We start from the raw sequence: 22,207 nt of genomic DNA on the forward strand, positions 1-22,207 counted from the left end.
GTTGTGCTTTAGTTTCTACCATTTTTTTTCCACATGCAAACTTTCATGTTACATTTTAAGTACACGTAGATAGGCTTATTTGAAAACACAATAATTCTAAGAGTACAAGCTACAATTTTAAAGTTCAGCATTTCTACATTATACTAAATACCTTCTGAAAAGGCCTAGGGTAGTGCTGTACCTCCCCCTCTCCTAAAATTTTTAAGCCATTCTTTTCTTACCCTTCCTTCTTATTGGGGTAACTAAAAACTGACACTTTCCCAAAAATGGGTCCTCTATTTTATCAGAAGATCTGACTTTACTGCCCCCAGGTTAGAAATCTTATTCTGTGTTTCAATATATTTTCAGTTATTGTTTTTACGATAGCTGTCTAAATCAATGAATGGGTATTATGCACTGTTGATTTATCCCAACATTTTGATTTTTATGAAAATAGAAATAATTTATTTTGTGAAAACAGACAGCTATAAGATAATAGTAAGTGGCTTCAATGGTGAGAAAATAGAAGCTGATTTCTTTCTTTCATGTATTTTAGCATATTTCATATTTATGTAGATTAATATGCTCTATACTAACATATATTAATAAAATATATTTATCAATGGCTATCATCTAAAATGGTATTCTAAAAGTGAATTTCTTGACAGAGATAAGTTTAGTTGCCAACCACAAAATAAGATGGTAGTAAAGATAAAAGGTATAAGTGAAAAATAAATTTAACAACATGTGTTAACTGAATCAAATAGTTAATGCTTCAACTGAGATGTTTCACTGCAGTAAAAAATAAATGAGATCTTATTGTATTTCAGTCTGAAGATGCATATATTTAATAATGTATAAAATTCAGCTTGCTTAAATGTGATTTTGAATTTCCATTGATTTATTCAACAGATATTTATAATATTTCCAATATTTGTAAGGACCCATTTGGTAAGATGGTTCAGTGGATACTTATAATGATGTTCTTTTTACTTTAAGAATAGCTCTTACAATGTAGAGATCAAGTTTTTTGAAATCCTTTAAGTTCCTTTAAATACTATGAAATCTTCTCTGAAGTCAAAAGTGAAAAATAATGTTCTGACTTATTAAATAAACTCATTAAGTGCAAATTTATGTTGAAATTGAACATACAACATAATCAGAGAAACAACAAACCAGCTTACTTTATTTGAGCAGAAAGAGAGGTCGGGTCTTTCAAGAGCAGGAAAGCAGACACAATTTGAACATTAATGGCAGTGCACGTGCATGTGCAACCAACCACTCCCTACCCTGCCTCCCCAACACCACGTGCACACCTTTCTCCTCTCAGCTTATTAGCATTCTAAATTTTTCTCCCAGGCTTGGCCTTGCAACCACTTACTTGATAAAATAAGTCACTTAAAAAGGAAGAAAGCCCACTAAAATGAATTACAAAGACAACAAGTTTAAACTGATTGCCCTATTTTCATACATTGTAGCTGAAATCTGCAAATATGCAGTTGGCTGTGCTTTGGCATTTAACAGCAAGTGATCAGCAAGGAGGAGGAAATTTTATTCTCATTAACGGTTGCAGATTTACTGCAGTGAAAAAGGGCTATGTAACCCGAGATGTGACAGTACAGAAAGATCAAAGCCTTGGATTGGAAACTAAATAAACCCTCTGGCTACTTCCTGCAAGGAAAATTCACTTTGGCAATGTAAAACAGAGCCCAGTTAAAAACTACTCTCAGTTTTATGAGCTGTCATAGCAGCTCAAATGGTTTGGACTGGCTGAGTTTAGAACATTATATTTCCTTGTTTTTGTCTTAGATACTTCTGTAAGCAGTTTTAAAGGCTTTCTTTTTTCAACACAACAACAAAAAAAAAGAAAAAAAAACTATTTTCTTTTGGTTGAAACTGAGGAGGTAACCACTAAACTTATTAAAGCAGGCAGGTCTTCATTTGCACATTCCTTTCTCATTTACTACAGTTTAATATTTTGCTCTTAGACTTATTTGGCAATATATATTTACCTTAATAATTCATCTGTAATCTGTACAATTCCTATTCAAAATAAGTGCAAATCAGTTTACAGAGCCCATATGGCTCATATCTGAGGGGTGAGCTATTTGTAATAGCACATCTGGAAGGACTATGGGCAATATGGAGAAAACGGGAATAAATTAATATTACACTTAAAAACCTATAGGCTTTAGGTTTCGTCTGTTTTTAAAAAATATTTAAGAAAAAACATTTGTTTAACATTTCTAATATATGTTTAATATTTCTAATATAGGGACGTTTAAACAATTATTCATAAATACTTAAATCACATTGTTGTATCAATCAAGACACAGATGGGCTAGAATCAATCAACCCGTCCCTGAGTTTAGGAGTAAGCTCAGTATCATTGAATCCAGACTTCAGGGAAATAGAAGATGACATGCTCTATTTTCCTCTCTCTTTTATTGTTTTGGAGGGGGTGGTGGTGCTTATCAACCAAATTGCTTATAATTTTAAAATTCTCATTAGGACTACGAATAAGCAAGACTTTGTAATGGTAATCTGGGACTTCCTTGGTAGTCCAGTGGTTAAGAATGTCTTCCAGTGGGTAAGAATGTCTTCCAATGCAGGGGACTCAGGTTCAATCCCTGGTCGGGAACTAAGATCCTACATGCCGTGGGACAACTAAGCCCACGCACTGCAACTACTGAGCCTGCACTCCACAACTAGAGTGCCACAGGTCGCAACTACAGAGCCCATGCGCTCTGGAGCCTGCATGCCGCCACTACTGAGCCTGAGAGCCCACACACAACTAGAGAAAAGCCCATGCACTGCAACAAAAGATGCCACAACAAAAGATCCTGCAACGAAAGATCCTGCATTCCACAACTAAGACCCAATACAGCCATAAATAAATAAATAAATAAATAAAATTATAATGGTAATCCACATCCTATTCCCTTTAAAAAAAAAACATAGTTTTTTGAAAATAAGAGCATTTCATAGGTCAAATATGTCATAAATGCAGTCACCTTTGCTTAAGGACTTTCTACTTTCTTTCTTTTAAAATTTATAACTAATTTTTATGTATCTGTACAGCCAACAAAAATGCTATTAATATGTATAAAAATGTATGAACTTTAACACTGGATAATCACTCTTAAATGGTGGTAATCACTCTTAAATGGTGGTGATATAATGAACTTCCTAGTCATGAATGGACTAACTCCCATTCATTCCTTCTAGTAAAAAGCTACACCATAACTGATGTGTTAACATTTTTACAGGATCTAGTCATATTCAGATTACTTTTTTCATTTATAGACTCAATTATCCTGAATTTCTTCTCCTAAATGAAAGTCCTAATAAAGTGACAATAAATTTGGTTTCCTTTGGGAGCATCTTTGGATTTTACATATAGCTAACATGCATACCTCCAAAAACTTAGCTCAGATCACCAGATTGAAAATTAATGTGAATTTGATGAGAGCAGTCTGTCACCAACTTCTTTTCTTGTTTCTAAATTTCCAAAGGAAAGTAAATTGCTTAAAATATTTTTTCAGTCAGTGTAATTTCTCTAGGATAAAACATCTTCCCAGGTTTCCAGGATTCTTAGCCTTGATTTTTGGCTTATATTTCTATATTTCAGTAAAGTTTACAATTTGCTAACGCTGATGTGTGATAATCTAATAGAATCTGGCCTTAAAAGTTATAGGCCCAATTTACTAATAGGCCTAATTCAATTTTCCTTGGGAAATGCAAATCATTAATGTCCAAGCAGTGGAACCGAATTTCCTTGCCCTTTTATGGCTAGAAAGAAGTTTTCTCTATTAAAAAGTCTAAACAAATAAGTCAACTAGACTAATATATGAAGATTCATTTATAGGCATAAAATAATAGCATCATGTATATAAACATTTACATTGGTTAATTAGCTAAATAAATTATTTGCATGAGACATTAACCCTTCTAGGCTGAGATTATCCCACTCATTTCATCCTCATTTTTTATACAACTGGATTAATCTGTAGAGAACTTAATGAACTAACTACTTAAAAGAATTTAATGGCAGTGAACTAATTAGTTACTTAATGTGTTAATAAATTTTTAGCAACTTGTTCTCCAAGCAATCTAAATACTAATTTTCAGTAAGCCATATACAGCTTATTGAAGCAAAATAAGTAAACAGTATATTGTATCACGCAAAAAACCGTACATATCTTACTCTGAAGTTTGATAACACTTACTCTAAAACTTTCTATAGCACAGTTCACTGTTAAGACTAATATACCTGCTTGCCTTTTGGAGGCAGTAATGGTGTAATACTAAGAATGCTGGCTGGGCTTCCCTGGTGGCGCAGTGGTTGAGAGTCCACCTGCCGATGCAGGGGACACGGGTTCGTGCCCTGGTCTGGGAAGATCCCACACGTTGTGGAGCGGCTAGGCCCGTGAGCCATGGCCGCTGGGCCTGTGCGTCCAGAGCCTGTGTTCCGCAATGCAAGAGGCCACAACAGTGAGAGGCCCGCGTAATGCAAAAAAAAAAAAAAAGACTGCTGGCTCTTACCAAGCTTAAAGGCTTCACTATTTATTACCTAGTTGGTTTTGGGCTAGTCCCTTAAAAATCTCTGGTCTTAATTTCTATATTTGTTAAAATAGGGCCAATACTACTCTTTGCCCTATATACCTCACACACTGTTGATGGTCAAATGAGACATATGATGATATAAGTGTTAGCTATATGCGAGTTATTAGTCCTGGTATACTAAGATTTAGGCTAAAAAAGTGCCTTAAACATTTTATTCTTTATAACTTTTAGAAGGCTCCTAAGACATTCCATCTTCTAAAAAAAGAAAAAAAAAAAAGAAAACTAGCAGAATTGTTAGAGTATTTAGAGAGAAAAAAATGTAATGTGATTTAATGTAAGGATTGTGTTACAGCAAGTCTCATAGTGTAAAAAACCATTTATTTGCATTGGTTTGATTTTCTCATCAGAACTGTGTTACACAACTATTGCCACTCTTGTTCTCCTGTTTTCACCATCCCACAGATTTAACCACTTCATTACCTTAGATGGGATTTTACCTGTCATACAGTATTATTTCTTATGAATGGTTTTATTCATTTCAAGAAATTTTTACCATGTGTTTTTGATTGGTTAATACTAATGAAGGTGGGAAGAACTTAAGATTATTTCTATTAGTTATACCTAGCTGTAGCAATTATTACTGAGTGTGAAATACATGTTTATACATACTAAAAACAATGTCATTTGGACAACCAAATACAATTATAATAAAAATTTGCATAGATCTGGATATTTTTAGACCAAATCATATACCCTGACACAGAGTAACTTTTAAAAGTAAACAGGATATTGTCTTGTTACCCAACACCATGGTTTCTATAGAGGTTCTGCTGTATATGTTTTAATCATGATTTAACAAAATTCCATTTAAAGTGAGACGCAACTTTTGCAAATATCCCAACTTAGATACAGCTAAGAATAAGTATTAGGGAACCTTGCAAATGTGCATATGAAAAACAAAGAGTAAATAAAATGTATAACAGTACCTGAACAAAGCATTCAGCAAGGTTTTTTAAAAAAAATATTATGCACTGTTAATAATAATGTTTTAATACATGCAAAAGATATAAATGGAATGACCAAATATTTCAAACACACTGTCAGCTTTCATTACTAGAATTACAGATGTGGCAGTGGTGTACTCAATTTTATGCTGTCAAAACATCATAGGCGGGCTTCCCTGGTGGCGCAGTGGTTGAGAATCCGCCTGCCGATGCAGGAGACACGGGTTCGTGCCCTGGTCCGGGAAGATCCCACATGCCGCGGAGCAACTGAGCCCGTGAGCCATGGCCGCTGGGCCTGCGCGTCCGGAGCCTGTGCTCCGCAACGGGAGAGGCCACAACAGTGAGAGGCCCGCATACCGCAAAAATAAAAAAAAAAAAAAAAAACAAACAAAAAAAACATCATAGGTGAATAACAGTTTTATTCAAAATTTTTCTCAATAAGAAAAAAGCAAATTAAAAGGTCTCTGAGGTCAATTCTTTAAAATGATGAATTTTATATAAAGTAAATATCTATTGCTAAATATCTATTTTTACCTATTTTGACTTTCATATTTACTTAAATCAGAACACTGGTATAATATAATCTGTGGACAAAACCATGTGGCACAAAAGTAGGTACTGAAAATAACATTTATTCCCCAATTAGGTAAGTGTATCTCAGGATACTCAATGTATCTATTTTCTTGATAGAATGAAATCACACAATCATTTATCCAGTCTTTATCTCAGATTATTTCATGAGGATAAATTCTTAGAAATGAAATTACAGAATTAAGGAAGTATACAATTTTAGGCTTCTGTTCTCTGTTACCAAATACATTTCACAAAGGTTTTGTCCATTTAAGTCCCACAAGAAATGTGTCAGAGTACCTCTTTGCTCCCATGTGTGGGTATTAGCATTAGAAAATCTTTGACAACTGATAGGTGAAAATGGAATCTGGCTGCTTTATTTTATATTCGCCATGTCTGGAAAAATTACTAAAGTCAGGAGTTTTTTTAAAGACTTCATGAAGCATTGTTCTCCTCTGAGAAAAAGTTATAAAGAAATTAGGAACAAAAAAGCTACACACTAAATAAAGCAGTGTTGTTTTTAATGATTATCTTTAAAAGATTTAATAAGTATTTTATAATTCATTTAGTTCTTACAATGCTGCTGCACAAATGGCTGGTCTCCAATATCTATCAAAGGGAAATGTTTCTATGAGGTTCTTTTCACTTTCTTTTGATCCTTCCATATAATTTCTACATTACTGCCACAATAATGAAGGTCACTAAAACTTAAACTATTAGAACAAATGCAAGAGTTTGGTTTATCAATTAAAATTGATATAGGACTTATCAAATAAGGGATTTTATAGGCATATTTAATTTTACCTCAATATATGAGAACTTCTCAATTGCCAAATTAAGGGTTGTAATATAGACAATAATTTGATTTATCTTTTGAATAACTGCTTTGAAATAATACCCTAATATATACTTCTAGGAATAATAAAAAAGGTCAGTAAATACTATACAATGCTTTTTAGACAGGCAATATTTAATTTTAAAGTTGCTTTTCTCAAGTGAAATAACTGCATTAACTAAATGGCTGAGTTTAATGAAGGTGGCCTTATAGCTAAAGAAATAAGTCTAATTTTTACATGTAGAGTCCCTGTCTTAGGAAAAATTACACATTTAAAATTTTGGATGAAAGATTATTTCTCATATATTAAGAAAATAATGTGTTAGTTCTAGTCAGTACAATTTTTAAAAGTGCAACTAATGTTTCAACTGTGATTTAATGTTTTAAAGAAAATATATTAGAGAGAACAGAATAAAAGGTGTATATGTGAAATATACAATACATATAATGAACAGAAAAGTTAATCACCAAGTACTCTAAGAAAGAAAAAAAAGAGGCAGGCATATACACAGAAAATGAAAGTGTAAGATTCAAATGGCTCAATAATGCACACATCTAGTTCATCTCTGACTCTAGTGAAATGGTCAGTAGATGACATCACTGTGCCAACCACAGAGAATATCTTCAGTCCCTCTGAAAAATATTTTTCAAAGCCCCAAAGAAACCTAAGCAGTCTCTGAAATTTTTTTCCAGTTTATGAAAATTGGATTCTTATAAAAGAAAATTGGACCATTTTTACTGCAACAAAAACTGATTTGTAAAAGCTGGAAGCAGTTTAAAAATACTCAACATGAGGTTCTTGTTAGTCTTGAAAAGTAAGAGTTATAATAAAAAAAAAAACTGTCCAAAAATATGGTACAGATACATTGTATATAAGGGGAAGAAAAGCTAGTCTTACTCCTATTATTTTTAATTAGCTTCAATAGCAAGTTCTACTTTACTTTCTAACGCCAGTTCAGGTTTTGGGAGGGGAAGATTTACATCTGACCCTCTCTGGCAATGTCAACTCTATAGCTAATGCCTTGGAGCCCTAATACACTTTGCATTACCTCAAAACGTTGGGAGATTCTGGTGCCAAGAGGTTCAAACTGATAGTGACACATGTCTAAAACCCAGGATTCGCTGTCCAACTGCCAGCATGTATTTTATCAAACATCCAGTCTCCCTTGTAGAATAGGATGGATGAGTTTAACAGTTTTCACTGTTTCCAATTAAACTGCCCTGCTATATTACAAAAATGCAGACGTTCAGATTAAGCAGGACCCCGCGGACTTGGACTTTAAGAAATATACAATTTGAACTGTTTAAACAATACTCTAAATTTGACTCAGTTACCCCATTTTAACAGACTTGTCCCATTACTAAACATGGTTATTTTAGGAAGAAATTGAAGAATTTTTCTGTGAATAATTAAAAAAAAACTCTTACACAAATTAGAAATTTATTCTTTACCCTGCAGAAACTTGGGATCATCTACTTTACCTGAACCCACTGAAACTGACATGTTAAAAATCCACAAAGACTGAAAAGTCACGATTACTGGTTGAATAGCATGCCAGTTGGCACTGGTATGCTGTTTCATATTCTCAAATCATTAGAAACAATGGTAATTATAAAAATTCACATTTTATACATTTTAAAATATTATTACTATTCCAATTAACTTGACACTGCTTGTTAATCAAAGCCATATGATGAAGAACAGGGAAATAATTTGTAAGTCATCTGGACAATTTTCCTGATTTAAAGAATAAAAACCTACCATACAACCCAGCAATCCCACTACTGGGCATATACCCTGAGAAAACCATAATTCAAAAAGAGTCATGTACCAATATGTTCATTGCAGCTCTATTTACAACAGCCAGGACATGGAAGCAACCTACGTGTCCATTGACAGATGAATGTATAAAGAAGATGTGGCACATATATACAATGGAATATTACTCAGCCATAAAAAGAAACGGAATTGAGTTATTTGTAGTGAGGTGGATGGACCCAGAGTCTGTCATACAGAGTGAAGTAAGTCAGAGAGAGAAAAACAAATACCGTAGGCTAACACATATATATGGAATCTAAGAAAAAAAAAAAAAGGTCATGAAGAACCTAGGGGTAAGATGGGAATAAAGACACAAACCTACTAAAGAATGGACTTGAGGATACGGGGAGGGGGAAGGGTAAGCTGTGATAAAGTGAGAGAGTGGCATGGACATATATACACTACCAAACATAAAATAGATAGCTAGTGGGAAGCAGCCGCATAGCACAGGGAGATCAGCTCGGTGCTTTGTGACCACTTAGAGGGGTGGGATAGGGAGGGTGGGAGGGAGGGAGACGCAAGAGGGAAGAGATATGGGAACATATGTATATGTATAACTGATTCACTTTGTTATAAAGCAGAAACTAACACACCATTGTAAAGCAATTATACTCCAATAAAGATGTTAAAAAAAAACCCTCAAAATAGATAACATTTCCTGTTTTTAAAATCAGCTTTTTCAATATTCAAAATTCAATCAAGACATTATTCTTTCATAATTAACCCAAATTCTTCATGTTGTTCAGTAAGTCTGCTTATTCTCATCTTCACAGTAAAGATGAAGAATAAGAGTTCAACACCTTCTGTCTACATTTTTTCAAAAAATATTCCCATTTTGCTTAAAATCAATTAAAATGAAATATTTCAAAAGCATCATTTTAAGTCAATGTTATTTGGTCTAATAGGTTTTAAATTTACCTATTGGATATCAGAAGCCTAAAGGTAGCCATTAGTTTAAAATTTCACATCTGGGACATTATGCATCAAAATTATCATGCTAAAATATGTGAATAATTATGGAACAATTTAAAATACTTAAATCTTTGTAGAATTAAAAAAATAAGCCAGAGTTAAGATTCATGGTTTGTTGCTATCAAAGAAGAACAAAGAAATCCTATTAGAAGACAATCCTAACAACAAAAATGATTCATAAAAGAAAGAGTAAATGATTCTAGAGAAGGTCAATAAAAAATGTAGCAAAGAACAACTATGAATTTTTGGTTATACTGTAAGCTTTCTCTGTATATCTGCTGATAAAATTTAGAGTCCCTTTTTATTTGATCTGTTACTTAGAAAAAAAAACTGAGGAAATTCATAGTAAATTATTTCTTCTGGAAATACAAAGAGAAAATGCTACAGTTACATGATTTAAGGCCTGAAAAATTACAAAAGACAAGAGATGAAAGACTTAGCTTTCTCAAGGGAAGTTCTTTTGAAAGGGCAAACAATTCTCAATTCAAAATGATTATAATAAATAAGTATATCACTCTTTTGATTTGAAAAAATATATAGTCTACATGAAGTTTTATTAACTAATCCTTTAAACCAACATTGCTGTGATGTGTTTTTTATGATGTGAAAAAAGCTACTTATATATTTTTATTCTTGAAAAGGAACTAAAGGCACAAAGGTAAGAGAACTTTCCCAAGTCTTTTAAAAAACAACTAGTTAACAGAACTGAGGAATAAAATCCTGAAATCTTTGGACACAGTACATAACTTAGTCTTTGAGTATAGCCATCTCTCTAAACATCTTTATTGTTTTATAAAATGACCATTTTTGAAAACCAGAAATGAAAGATTTTGCTGAGTTGAGCTCAAGTTCATTCCTTTGGATATTCAATTTTAATGAAAATGTTCAGGTTCTTTAAAATCACATAACTATAGAAAAAAATCATGTCTTTTGCAAATAAGCAACACATGGTTAGTATCACACAAAAACAATGTTTTGTTCATAGTGAAACATAAATGGTAGAAAAATTAATCTTTTAAATGCTATCAGCAAAAATTTTCAATATAAACATTAGGATTATATAATGAAATAACTTCTTCCCTTTCTAATTATGCTTCAGAAAACATTTGTACAGTGAATTGTCACATGATGGAGTATAATAGTTATAATAATTAAAGAGAATCTCTATTTAAATAATTATAGCTAACATAGAGACATCAGAAGTAATCAAAAGTCATATGCTTCTGGTATTTAACCATGTTTAATTTTTTTTTTTTCTAAGGCAAGTAGTTTCTCATCATGACAATCCAGTACACCAATGAAACTATTTCTAAAGTGTTATTATTTATTTAAAGTTCACTAAAGACTACTGAACTATATATAAGGTTATTGCATTTCATAAAATACCCCTGTATTTTTCCACTATGCTTTTAAATTTTGTCATGACCAACAGTGGGTTGTGAAATCAATATAGTGGGTTGTGAAATCAATATAGTGGGTTGCAATCTGCATTTTAAAAATAAAATTGAATAGACTAAAACAGAATATAGTAAGAGTAATTAATTACTGTTAATAAGAGTAAGAGTAATAGAGTAATTAATTACTACTAATAATAGTAATTAATTACTCTTAGTAGTAAGAGTCACAATAGTAATAGTAAGTAAGTAATTAGTAAGAGTAATTAATTACTGTTTTAAGAATTTTTTGTTTTATATATGTGTGTATATATATATAACATATATATGTATATATATAAATATGTATGTGTGCACTGGGTTGCAATATGAAAAGTATTTCTTAATATGGGTTGTGGCAAAAAAAACCACTTAAAAGTCACTATAATATGCTATGTTTCCTTCAAAATTAGGCACCGTGTTATACTGGAAAGACCATAAGACATACAGACCTAAGTTCAAATTTTTTTCTCTATCATCCTACATGTGTGAGTTGGTTACTTAAATTATTAAAGCCTTGATTTCTTCATTTTTAAAATGTCTATGAAAATAGACATTATAATAATCTTGCTAAGTAGGTTAAAATAAACATAATAAATATTTGCAAAATAAATTATACATAATAGATAATTGATAATGGTTGCAATAATTATTACTATTGAATTAAAATGGCTTACTACAAGCAATGATTCAAGAGTTGTAACATATTGGTCACAACTGTATTTTTTTTTTTTTTTTTTTGCGGTATGCGGGCCTCTCACTGTTGTGGCCTCTCCCGCTGTGGAGCACAGGCTCCGGACGCGCAGGCTCAGAGGCCATGGCTCACGGGCCCAGCCACTCCGTGGCATGTGGGATCTTCCCAGACCAGGGCACGAACCCGTGTCCCCTGCATCGGCAGGCGGACTCTCAACCACTGCGCCACCAGGGAAGCCCCCACAACTGTATTCTTAAACACATCCTCCAAACATAAATATTTATGTTAATAAAATGTATAATTTTAAAAGAAAATTAAATCAATAAAGAAAAAACTAGTCTTAAGGGCAAAAACACTACACCTATTCATTGGACCATTTTAATGTGAAATTTCAATAGTCATCCTAAATTAAAATATTACACCTCTAGCAATGATATGAAGGGAAAACTATTATTTACACTTTCTGGAAAGACTTAAAAAAATCTATGAGACCAGTAATGAAGCAGGATATCTGTTGGGGAAAACTTTACTATGATTGTACAACAATGCTGGCATGTTAGGTTTTATTCCTTAAATATTTTATTTGAATGCCATGCAGGGAGGAGAAGTCTTTAATCAAAGCATCAACTTTTTAAAACGGTGATGTCTGAATAATTGTTGAAATACATGTATTGTAACAATAAATGCTGGAGAGGGTGTAGAGAAAAGGGAACCCTCTTGCACTGTTGATGGGAATGTAAATTGATACAGTCACTATGGAGAACAGTATGGAGGTTCCTTAGAAAACTAAAAAAGAACTACCATATGACCCAGCAATCCCACTACTGGGCATATACCCTGAGAAAACCATAATTCAAAAAGAGTCATGTACCACAATGTTCATTACAGCACTATTTACAATAGCCAGGATATGGAAGCAACCTAAGTAAGTGTCCATTAACAGATGCATGCATAAAGAAGATGTGGCATATATATACAATGGAATATTTACTCAGCCATAAAAAGAAATGAAACTGAGTTATTTGCAGTGAGGTGGATGGACCTAGCATCTGTCATACAGAGTGAAGTAAATCAGAAGGAGAAAAACAAATACTGTATGCTAAGACATATATATGGAATCTAACAAAAAAAAAAAGAAAATAAATGGTTCTCAAGAACCTAGGGGCAGGACAGGAATAAAGACGCAGACCTACTAGAGAATGGACTTGAGGACACAGGGAGGGGGAAGGGTAAGCTGGGACAAAGTGAGAGAGCGGCATGGACATATATACACTACCAAATGTAGACTAGATAGCTAGTGGGAAGCAGCTGCATAGCACAGGGAGATCCAGTGCTTTGTGACCACCTAGAGGGGTGGGATAGGGAGGGTGGGAGGGAGGGTGACGCAAGAGGGAGGAGATATGGGAATATATGTATATGTATAGCTGATTCACTTTGTTATAAAGCAGAAACTAACACACCATTGTAAAGCAATTATACTCCAATAAAGATGTTAAAAAAAAAGAACAAAGTTTAAAAAAAATACATGTATTGTGTTCTTATTTTATATTTTATTGGCTTTGGAAAACACTTAGGAAACAATCTGGGTCATTAATTTGGCAAAAGTACTGTCTATTTCAATAGACAGCCTGTATTTTCCAAAGTGAGGAAGCATGTATATATATATACATATATATATATACACACACACACATTTTTTTAGAACTGTTATCTTCATTTTTTTACACATAAAATGTGACTTTGACTTCATAAATTAATTTAAAATCAAATGAGTATGTTCTTGAAAATATTCAGGATTCTTTTTTTTTTTTTTTTACTCTTTAATGGAAAAAGAAAAATGGGAAGTGAAGAGAATTTTAGTTTTTCAAAAACAAGGGGAACAGCATATATTAGATTTTTCTTGGAAGACTGTTTACCTGCCAGGAAATGAATGCTGCCCAGCTACATCTCCATTTTGAAGGTGATAATCATTGAAGAAATCTGGACTCATGGCTCCTTCAGAGGCAACTAATCCATCTAGGAAGAAAGAAAATAGTAACTAGTGAAACATCTTTGCAGGGAATAAAAAGGAAACTGTTCTATCAAGTAACACAATAGAAAATAACCTGTATATTTAATCCAGAAGAAAAATGTTAGCATGATATTCAATTCTCTCTGGGGGTATGAACAGAGGAGCATACATACTTAAGTGTTCTTTTACAATGACTGGACATTTATTGAGCATCTACTATGTGGTAGTACTATTTTATTACAGAGATGAGTAAGACAATCTCTGCCTTCAAGGGGCTTCTAGTCTTGTGAAGAAGACAACAAAAGTTAAGGGGTGAGATAGGATAGGGAGAGACAATAAACCTTCCAGGCTAGAAACAGAATGAGAAAGGAAATAGAAGAGACATTAAATAGCATGGTTTTGGTAAAGACCAACACTCTAGTATGTCCGACATTTTATACCCAGACAGCTTCATTTGTGTAGTATGATTAGGGAATTATACATTTCAAATAAGTGAATTTTTATATAAGCAATGTTTGACACTTTAAGTGTCAAACCTTAAAACAAACACACAAACTTGGGTTAGAAATCCTTGAAAATACATTTTATATTTCCTGTGCTTTTAAATAATATACTGAATATAATTTTAAATCTTGATAACTCAATCTTCATTATAAACATCAATTATTATATAGTAACACCCTAGGATATTAGATATATTTGACTACCTATGCTATGTGGCTATACTACTATGCTTTTCGAGTACTTTTTCTTTGCTTATAAAGTGCTCCTTTTCCTAAATCTAAGTCTTTATTATTACTTCTTGCTGATTTTATTTTTTATTTTATTTTATTTTTTTGTGGTATGCGGGCCTCTCACTGTTGTGGCCTCTCCTGTTGCGGAGCACAGGCCTAGCGGCCACGGCTCACGGGCTTAGTTGCTCCGCGGCATGTGGGATCTTCCCGGACCAGGGCACGAACCTGTGTCTCCTGCATCGGCAGGCAGATTCTCAACCACTGCGCCACCAGGGAAGCCCCTTCTTGCTGATTTTAGAGGGATACTACTTTCTCATTCACTCCGATCTAAGAATCCAGATGACCTATTTTTGATAGAATTATGAGTAAGTTAAGAATAAGAAGAATCTGAGGAAAAAAGATCTAAGTGATGGCTTCAGGGCTGTCTTATGCATAGAACAAACATATTTTAGTATATGGCTTTTGTAATTAGTATTTGAAAAGCTCTGAGGCCTTTTAAAGTTTCCTTTTCTGAAAGTATTCTGGGTTGGTAAGTGACCACTCAGTAACTTGTTGGCTAGGTGGTATCCACAACATAGTTTATAAATTTGGCACATAGTAAGCAAATTATTCAGTCACCAGACAATCATTTTACACCTACCACGTGCAATAATACTTTGCTAGGTCCTGTGGAAAAACATAGAATACATAATTTCTGTTTTCAGGAATTTCAGGTTAAGTGAAATACAAATAGACACTTAAGATGCAATTAAATAATACATTTCATTAATAAATGATACACAACAGGAAGGGATATATGTAGTAAATGAATGCCGGAGGCTGAAAAAGATACAGAGGGATTACTGTGTTCTGTAGGGGTTAGAAAATCCTACTTGGGAAGGGAGGGAGGCAGAGGTGTAACTGATTTGAGTATTGATAGACAGCTGGGAATTAAATGATAAAATCTGTTTAGGAGTAAGGGTATTAAAGATCAAATAGATGGTAAAAATTAACAGAGTTGGGAAATGAATAGGTAAAAATAATTGGTATTTCCGTAAGACACCTGTACTACTCATTTGTTACATATATCCATTTGTTACATACCATATACTAAAGACCTGCATTATTATTTAATTGTTGAATTGTTAATAATACCTTTGGTATTTACCTTATTACTTTAGTAAATTTAAAATACTTAAGAGGTTGCTAAAAAGTATGTAATATTTAGTCCAGTTTCTGTGTCCTCTAAAAGTTAAAAATTCTATAAACCAAAAGTCCAGCTAAACACAAAAAAATTTACACAAAATGAAATTATGGGAATGCCAAGACACCATAGATTGAGAGTTAAGCGGCTAAAATAATTAATTTTCTATGGATCTAAGACTGTGAAAGTTTGGCTAAAATTAACAAGGTGAAGACCACAAAAATCAACAAGTTTCTCTGTTAAATTAAAACCAAATAATTTAGGATTAGGAGTTAAGAAATCTGCCAATTTTAGAGGAACAAAGCTAAGTAAAATGCAAAAATAAAATGTATACCACAGTTTGAAAATGAATACAAAGATATTCAGCATGTCAGCAGCATAAAATATTCTAACACTCAGAAATATAACACTCAGATATAAATACAACCAAATAAAAACACCTGAATTATACATTAAAAGCTTATATTACATGAAACACGATCTAGTGAAGTGAATGAGGAAAAACTTAAATGAAAAACTGTTGTCAAATTCTCAACATCTTCATTTTGATTCAGAGCTCTCATTGTCTTCAAAGGGAAAAATGAGTAAAAAGGATAAATGGAATACAGGGAACTACAAACAGGGATATCATCAAATAGAGATGAAACTAAAAAAATTTGGAGTTTAAAGATTCAGCCAGAAATTTTATAAACCCAGAATACAACTAGTTTAAGAAATTTTATAAACCTAGAATACAGTAAGTTTAGTAATACAATAAACCTGATATTACGTGAATAATGAGTAAATTTATACTTCTGAACTTAATTTTAATAATCCTAAGGCCCTGCAATTCATTCAGTAAACTACAGCTTCTACACTGCCCTTTAATGACTCGACAAAATTTAGGTAACTCTGATATATGAGCAATCATTCTTCACTAGAATGAAGTATAAAAGTATAAAAGCTAAATTATGTCTTAAATCATCAACTCAAGCACTTCAACTTCTTTGGAATTATCTGTTTCTCACCATTCTGTAACCAAAATTAATTTTTATAGAAATACTGAAAAGGAATCATGTATTTTTGGTTGTAATCACGTATTCAGATAAATCTAAGAGTGTCCTTCTTAAGCTCCTACTCTAACCTTACTGTTTCAAAGACAGCAACAAGGAATCAAAGAATTTCATGTAACATTTAAATGCCCAGAGAACAAATAGAAGACAGAGACGATATATACCAGAGCACTTTGTAAATTGCAGAGCATTATATACATTTAGGTTATTAAATTACATGAAACCTTTTAGACCATAGTTATATAACACACCTTCTTGAGGTGCTCTAAGTAATGATGATAAATGTGGTTATGAGTAAAATGGGGTATGTATTGGAACAAGAATGAAATCAAAGGAAATTTACTGCCAGCATAGATAATTTATCAACTTTCTGATTTCTGAAACCCAGTTAAAAAATACTGGCTTATACACATTGTGAATAAAAGTTAAAAAAATACAAAAACTCAGTATCTTCTGATATATTGTTACTGAAGTAAACTTTATTTCTAAAAGTCAAATGAAAACGTAGTATTAGGCTCTTTGGTGAACTAGCTAAAAGTGAAATCATGACTGTGTGGGAGGAAACAGATATCAAGAGTAAAGAAAATGAGAAGAAGAAATGACTAAAATAGATAAATCATAACTTATTTGGCTATACCTGATAAGACACATCACATAAACACATAGGTAAATGAACATTATGGTTTTACAATGATCCTGAGACAGAAATAAACCATTTTAAGCTTCATATTCCGTAATATAGTTACATAATAAATGCTAAGAATAAGATTCATCACAATGAATGAAGAACAACAGCAAAAAAGTAACAAATAATTTAGAAATGTGTAGTAGCAATACAGCTTTATAAATTATAATATACTTCCTCTGTGGGTAAAAAGTACTAAAGCAAACAGCATCATTTTCATGACAGAAAAGGAAATTAGTAACTGCAATCACAATTATTTTAGACTAAGAAAAAAAATAATGTAACTATAAGGAGATGTATAAGTAGATTCCTATTTCAGATAACAGAACAAAGGTCCTTTTGAAAAATAATAGCAAGAAAGAAACAGATACATTTTGACAGGTTTAACAGTTGGAAAGCATAGAGGGCAATACTAATGACCAGGAAGTAGCAAATGCTATTTCATTTTTAAATAAAAGATAAGACCAGGGTATCACCAGCCATTTAGCTTAAACTCTGTGGTTTAAAAACTACTAAAGTTGCTTTTATCAGAAGCAGCCTAAAGTTTCATGGAGACCCAGAGACTTAAGTAAGATAGCTAAAGCATCCCAACAAATCTACAGTATTACAAATTTATCTGATGTTTCTGAAGATACAACTGCACACAATAAAAGACAAGAGACTAGCATTGTCTAGATTTCCATGACACATATCAGAAACACCACAGAGACTCACTTAGTTGATGAACTATTCATGAAAAATAAAGTAGGTAAAATAATAAACTAAAAAAGTACAGGTGGCTTGATATGAGAATAATATCTTTAAACTCATAGTAATGTAATCTCTGCTGTCAAGTGTGTAGGTATAAAAAAGTAACCATGAGGGTATCTAAAGATAACATTTCGCCCCTAGAATGCTTAAACTTATTTATTTTTCCATCAGCTGTGGCTGTTTCTAAATTTAGATATATAAAAACGTGTACAATTCAGATTTCTCACAAAAGCATAGGTTGTACATTTTAATTGTATCTCACAGAAAAATGTTATGATTTTCATTTTAAGGGGTCAACTTAAATGAATTAATTTTGGAAAAGTGGTATAATTTTTTAGAAATCTGTTCTGAAATTCTAATTGTATTAAAACAACAAAGTTAAATACTGAGGTGGTTACAAGTTTTACTCGTTTTTGGAAACTGCTCATTGATTCACACTGAAAAGTAGCTATCTATCAATTTTCAAAGCAAGAAACCTGATTCCAAGAAATTCTGATTTCTATTATCAAAAAATTCACATCATATATATTTTACATCATTTGACTTCATGAATATCTGACTAGGTAAGGAACAGCTGCTTGCCATTACTGAATTAAGAAATTCTGGTTGGTTGAAATTAATGATCTACTCCATCTGGTTTGAAACTCAAAGCAGCATTTCATAACTACTGTAAAGTTCAGTTAGGAAGAAATCTATTTAATTTTCAAAGTAAAGTACCAATTTTCCAGGATTCAAGTATCTATATCAAATACAAAAAATAATGCAGCCTTACGGGCAATATGCACAGCATACAATTATAAAAATATATGAATGAATACATAGTAGGAAAAAAAGGTGAGCCATTAATTCAGATACAATTACTTTAAATGCTTTTTATTTGCAACCTGCTACAGATCTTAGTTAGAAATCCCTTCTTTCATCTCTTCAACTAAATGACTTCAATGAAGTAATTAATACTGGTAACAGTGCAACACATTAAAAGGCAGAAATGCAAAAACTTACTGTTCTTAGTACCAAAATCCCTGGAAAAAGGCAGGATGGCAGAATCAACAAGGGTATGTAAGATCTATGTAAAAATTAAATTTTGCCTTGGAAATACTAGCAAGAGTTTAGAATGAAAAAACTATTGCTATAAAGTATCTACATCTTCCCAACCAGAGAACCAAACAGGGGTTACTAGTTCAAAACTAAAGCAAAACCATGGCAAAATGAGACTGTTAAAATGAAACACACTGGAAAGGAAAACATAAATTAGTAAATTATACATTTAAATAAATGCAGAATAGAGAAAAATATCACATTTTCAAACAGAAGTCAGAAATCTTGAAGATGTCATCTTAAGTTACACATTCTAGAAAGTAATAAACTAAGAGCAATTAATTTTCCTGGTCACACCCTTTTTAATGGAGATCACATCAAAGACTAACTTGGAAAAAAATAATGCTGAGTTAATAGGTTTGCTTGGTGTGTGTACTGATTTTTTGTCTAAAATCATTAGCAGAAGGCCATTTATATACTAAAAGAAGTGCTTACAAAACTTGGGAATGAGCAAGGTTGGCAGACGAAAGTCCTTGTTTACATCACACACACAGACTACTTACTTCTGCTTTGGTTATCATTTTACCTGAGCTGTAGAAAAGGTCAGGTCTCTCGAGAATGTCTCCTTCATGGATGTACGGCTCAATTCGATCATCACCATACAAGTACTGCTCACTCTCATCCATCTGACGACTCTCTACCATCTCCAGCCACTGAGAGTTATGCCAGCGAAACTTTTCACTCTGAATTTTCTTAGCCCATTCTTCATCATATTCCTATTGCAAACAAAGTCAATTATTTTTATGTAAGCTTATGAAGGCATTTCCTTGGCACTCAGATGGCAGTACATTTAGCTTATAAGAAGCGAATTTTGGGGCCTTTGTTTGGGTCAGAGAAAACATTAAAAGTACCTTTTCAGAATTACTGTATACGATAATCAATAAAAATCAATTTATTACACATATTAAAGACATCTCTGTTTGGATTATCAATTGCCAGTGGCAATGGCAAAAACTGGAAACGTTGAAATTTCACAAATTCTTTATCTAAGTATTACTAGAATTTAGGTAAGCAACCAGACTTCAGCTTCCAAAGAGTTTTGTGGCTGTAATTACTGTGGCACTAATGACAGGTGGTTAAGCATTAAAATTACATCTTTTGCTGTATCTTTTTGTTTAGATAACATTTTTCAGTAGGAAAAAAAAAGCACTATTAAAGTATTTCTCCTAAAAACTGAAATGATTTACTATAAAAAACAAATAGCAGAATTTAATTCAATTTTGTTTCAACCACAAAATAATAATGTCTTATTTGGTCATAATTATTTCTTTAAATATCTCCTGCTTTAACCATGAATTCTTGAGGAGCAAGACTGTGGCTTATTCATTGTATCTGTAGCATCTATTCACAGAGAACTTCATTGGTGCATGTTTTTGAAGGACAAGTAGGCAAATTATTACAAAAGTTACAGCTGAACCTATCTAGCTCCACAGGTTGTGGTTACTTCTGACAAGTGTATTCACTTAATTAATGGACAGTACCACTGATGACTTAGATGGAAAAAAGGCTTCAGGTATTTCTTGTCATCCTAATTACAGGGTTCTTAGTTTTAAATTCTTCTGTCGTATCTTTTAAATTTCTCTGTCATATCTTTAACACTTTTGTTTATAGTTATTTTTTTTTAAGTTGGAAAGGTGCCAGGCAATACTAGTGTCCTCCAATAGTTAGGATGATCACAATAACTAAGAGATGTACCAATATACATTTTAGGTAAATGCTGAGCAATTTTCATACAAAGCCAAGTTAGGCTGAAGTCAAAAACTGTCATCACAGAATAAATTTCTGGGATGTAAGAATACATATGAAATTTTATAATAAATGTATTTATTATTATCAAAATTTTTCTTGTTAAATCTTTAAGTTTCACATTATCAATATATCTCTTAGCAGTGTCAGTTGTTAGACTGTGTGTTCTATACTGTACAACTCTGAAACTATATAGATGTTACTTTTCAACTTAGGTTGGTGGAAGTAGAAGATATTTTTTGGCTACGGTACTGCTAATGGCAACTTTGCCACCAAATTATTAAGCTTTCATTCTTTCTAGTGGTTATCTATTAAAATTCCTATTAGTTGTGAGTTTATTTCCTAATTATTTAAAATTAAATTGTATAAAAGAGTTATCATAAATATTATTGCATTTTACTTAAAATAATAAACATTAATTCAACTGTTATAATCACAATATTTAATAGAATATGCCTTATATTACCAGATATCCTATTAGATCTACATTAAATACTGGAACTAATTTGAGTGGTATTGTTTCTTTCATGAATAGTAGTTTGTTTCACTTGGCAAGAGGTATAAAACTAACTTTTCATTTTGGTAGAAAAATTTAAAATTTGATTATCTGAATGAAGGAGTATCCAAGGAAGATGATACACATATGATTTGAATGTTTTATTATAATTTAAGTTCAAGCATGTGGATTCCTAGTATAAGAACAGAAGTCGAAATCATCAAGCACCCAAAGCATGTAAAATATGGGGTCTGCTATTCCACTAAGACTAAAACTTGCTTCTTGTGAATATCTGTGAAAAGTTACAGAGGTACGCATATTTTTAAAAAGTAAATCCTTCCCTGGTGGTCCAGTGGTAAAGACTCTGCACTTCTAATGCAGGGGGTGCAGGTTCAATCCCTGGTCAGGGAACAAAGGTCCCACATGCTGCATGGTGTGGCCAAAAAAATAAAATAAAAATGTAAATCCTTAAACTGCATATCCATAAAAATGTATTTGGCCTAGCAAGTAATGCTCTGCACAAAGAAGAAAATTCATGCTTTTTCTATGAGTTATCATCTCTACCCTTCTTGTAAGATTT

The 22,207-nt window shown here is 32.5% G+C and overlaps 1 protein-coding gene and 1 non-coding gene across 3 annotated transcripts in view; one reads left to right on the plus strand and one right to left on the minus strand.

Annotated features, from left to right (window-relative positions):
- The window catches only part of KIFAP3 (kinesin associated protein 3), a 160,249-nt gene that overhangs the window by 16,500 nt on the left and 121,542 nt on the right, over positions 1–22,207 (minus strand). For both annotated transcript variants that reach the window (XM_059042201.2, XM_067030492.1), the window contains exons 18-19: positions 19,912–20,101; positions 13,789–13,888 (exon numbers count right to left, since the gene is read on the minus strand). In XM_059042201.2, the coding sequence (XP_058898184.1) occupies positions 13,789–13,888; positions 19,912–20,101 (290 nt within the window). The remainder of the gene's footprint in view (positions 1–13,788; positions 13,889–19,911; positions 20,102–22,207) is intronic.
- Positions 21,966–22,038, plus strand: TRNAR-UCU (transfer RNA arginine (anticodon UCU)). The gene has a single exon. It is a non-coding gene; the product is annotated as a tRNA-Arg (tRNA).

The sequence above is a fragment of the Kogia breviceps genome, chromosome 1 (assembly GCF_026419965.1).
Source record: "Kogia breviceps isolate mKogBre1 chromosome 1, mKogBre1 haplotype 1, whole genome shotgun sequence".
In the NCBI taxonomy this organism is placed as follows: domain Eukaryota; kingdom Metazoa; phylum Chordata; class Mammalia; order Artiodactyla; family Physeteridae; genus Kogia; species Kogia breviceps.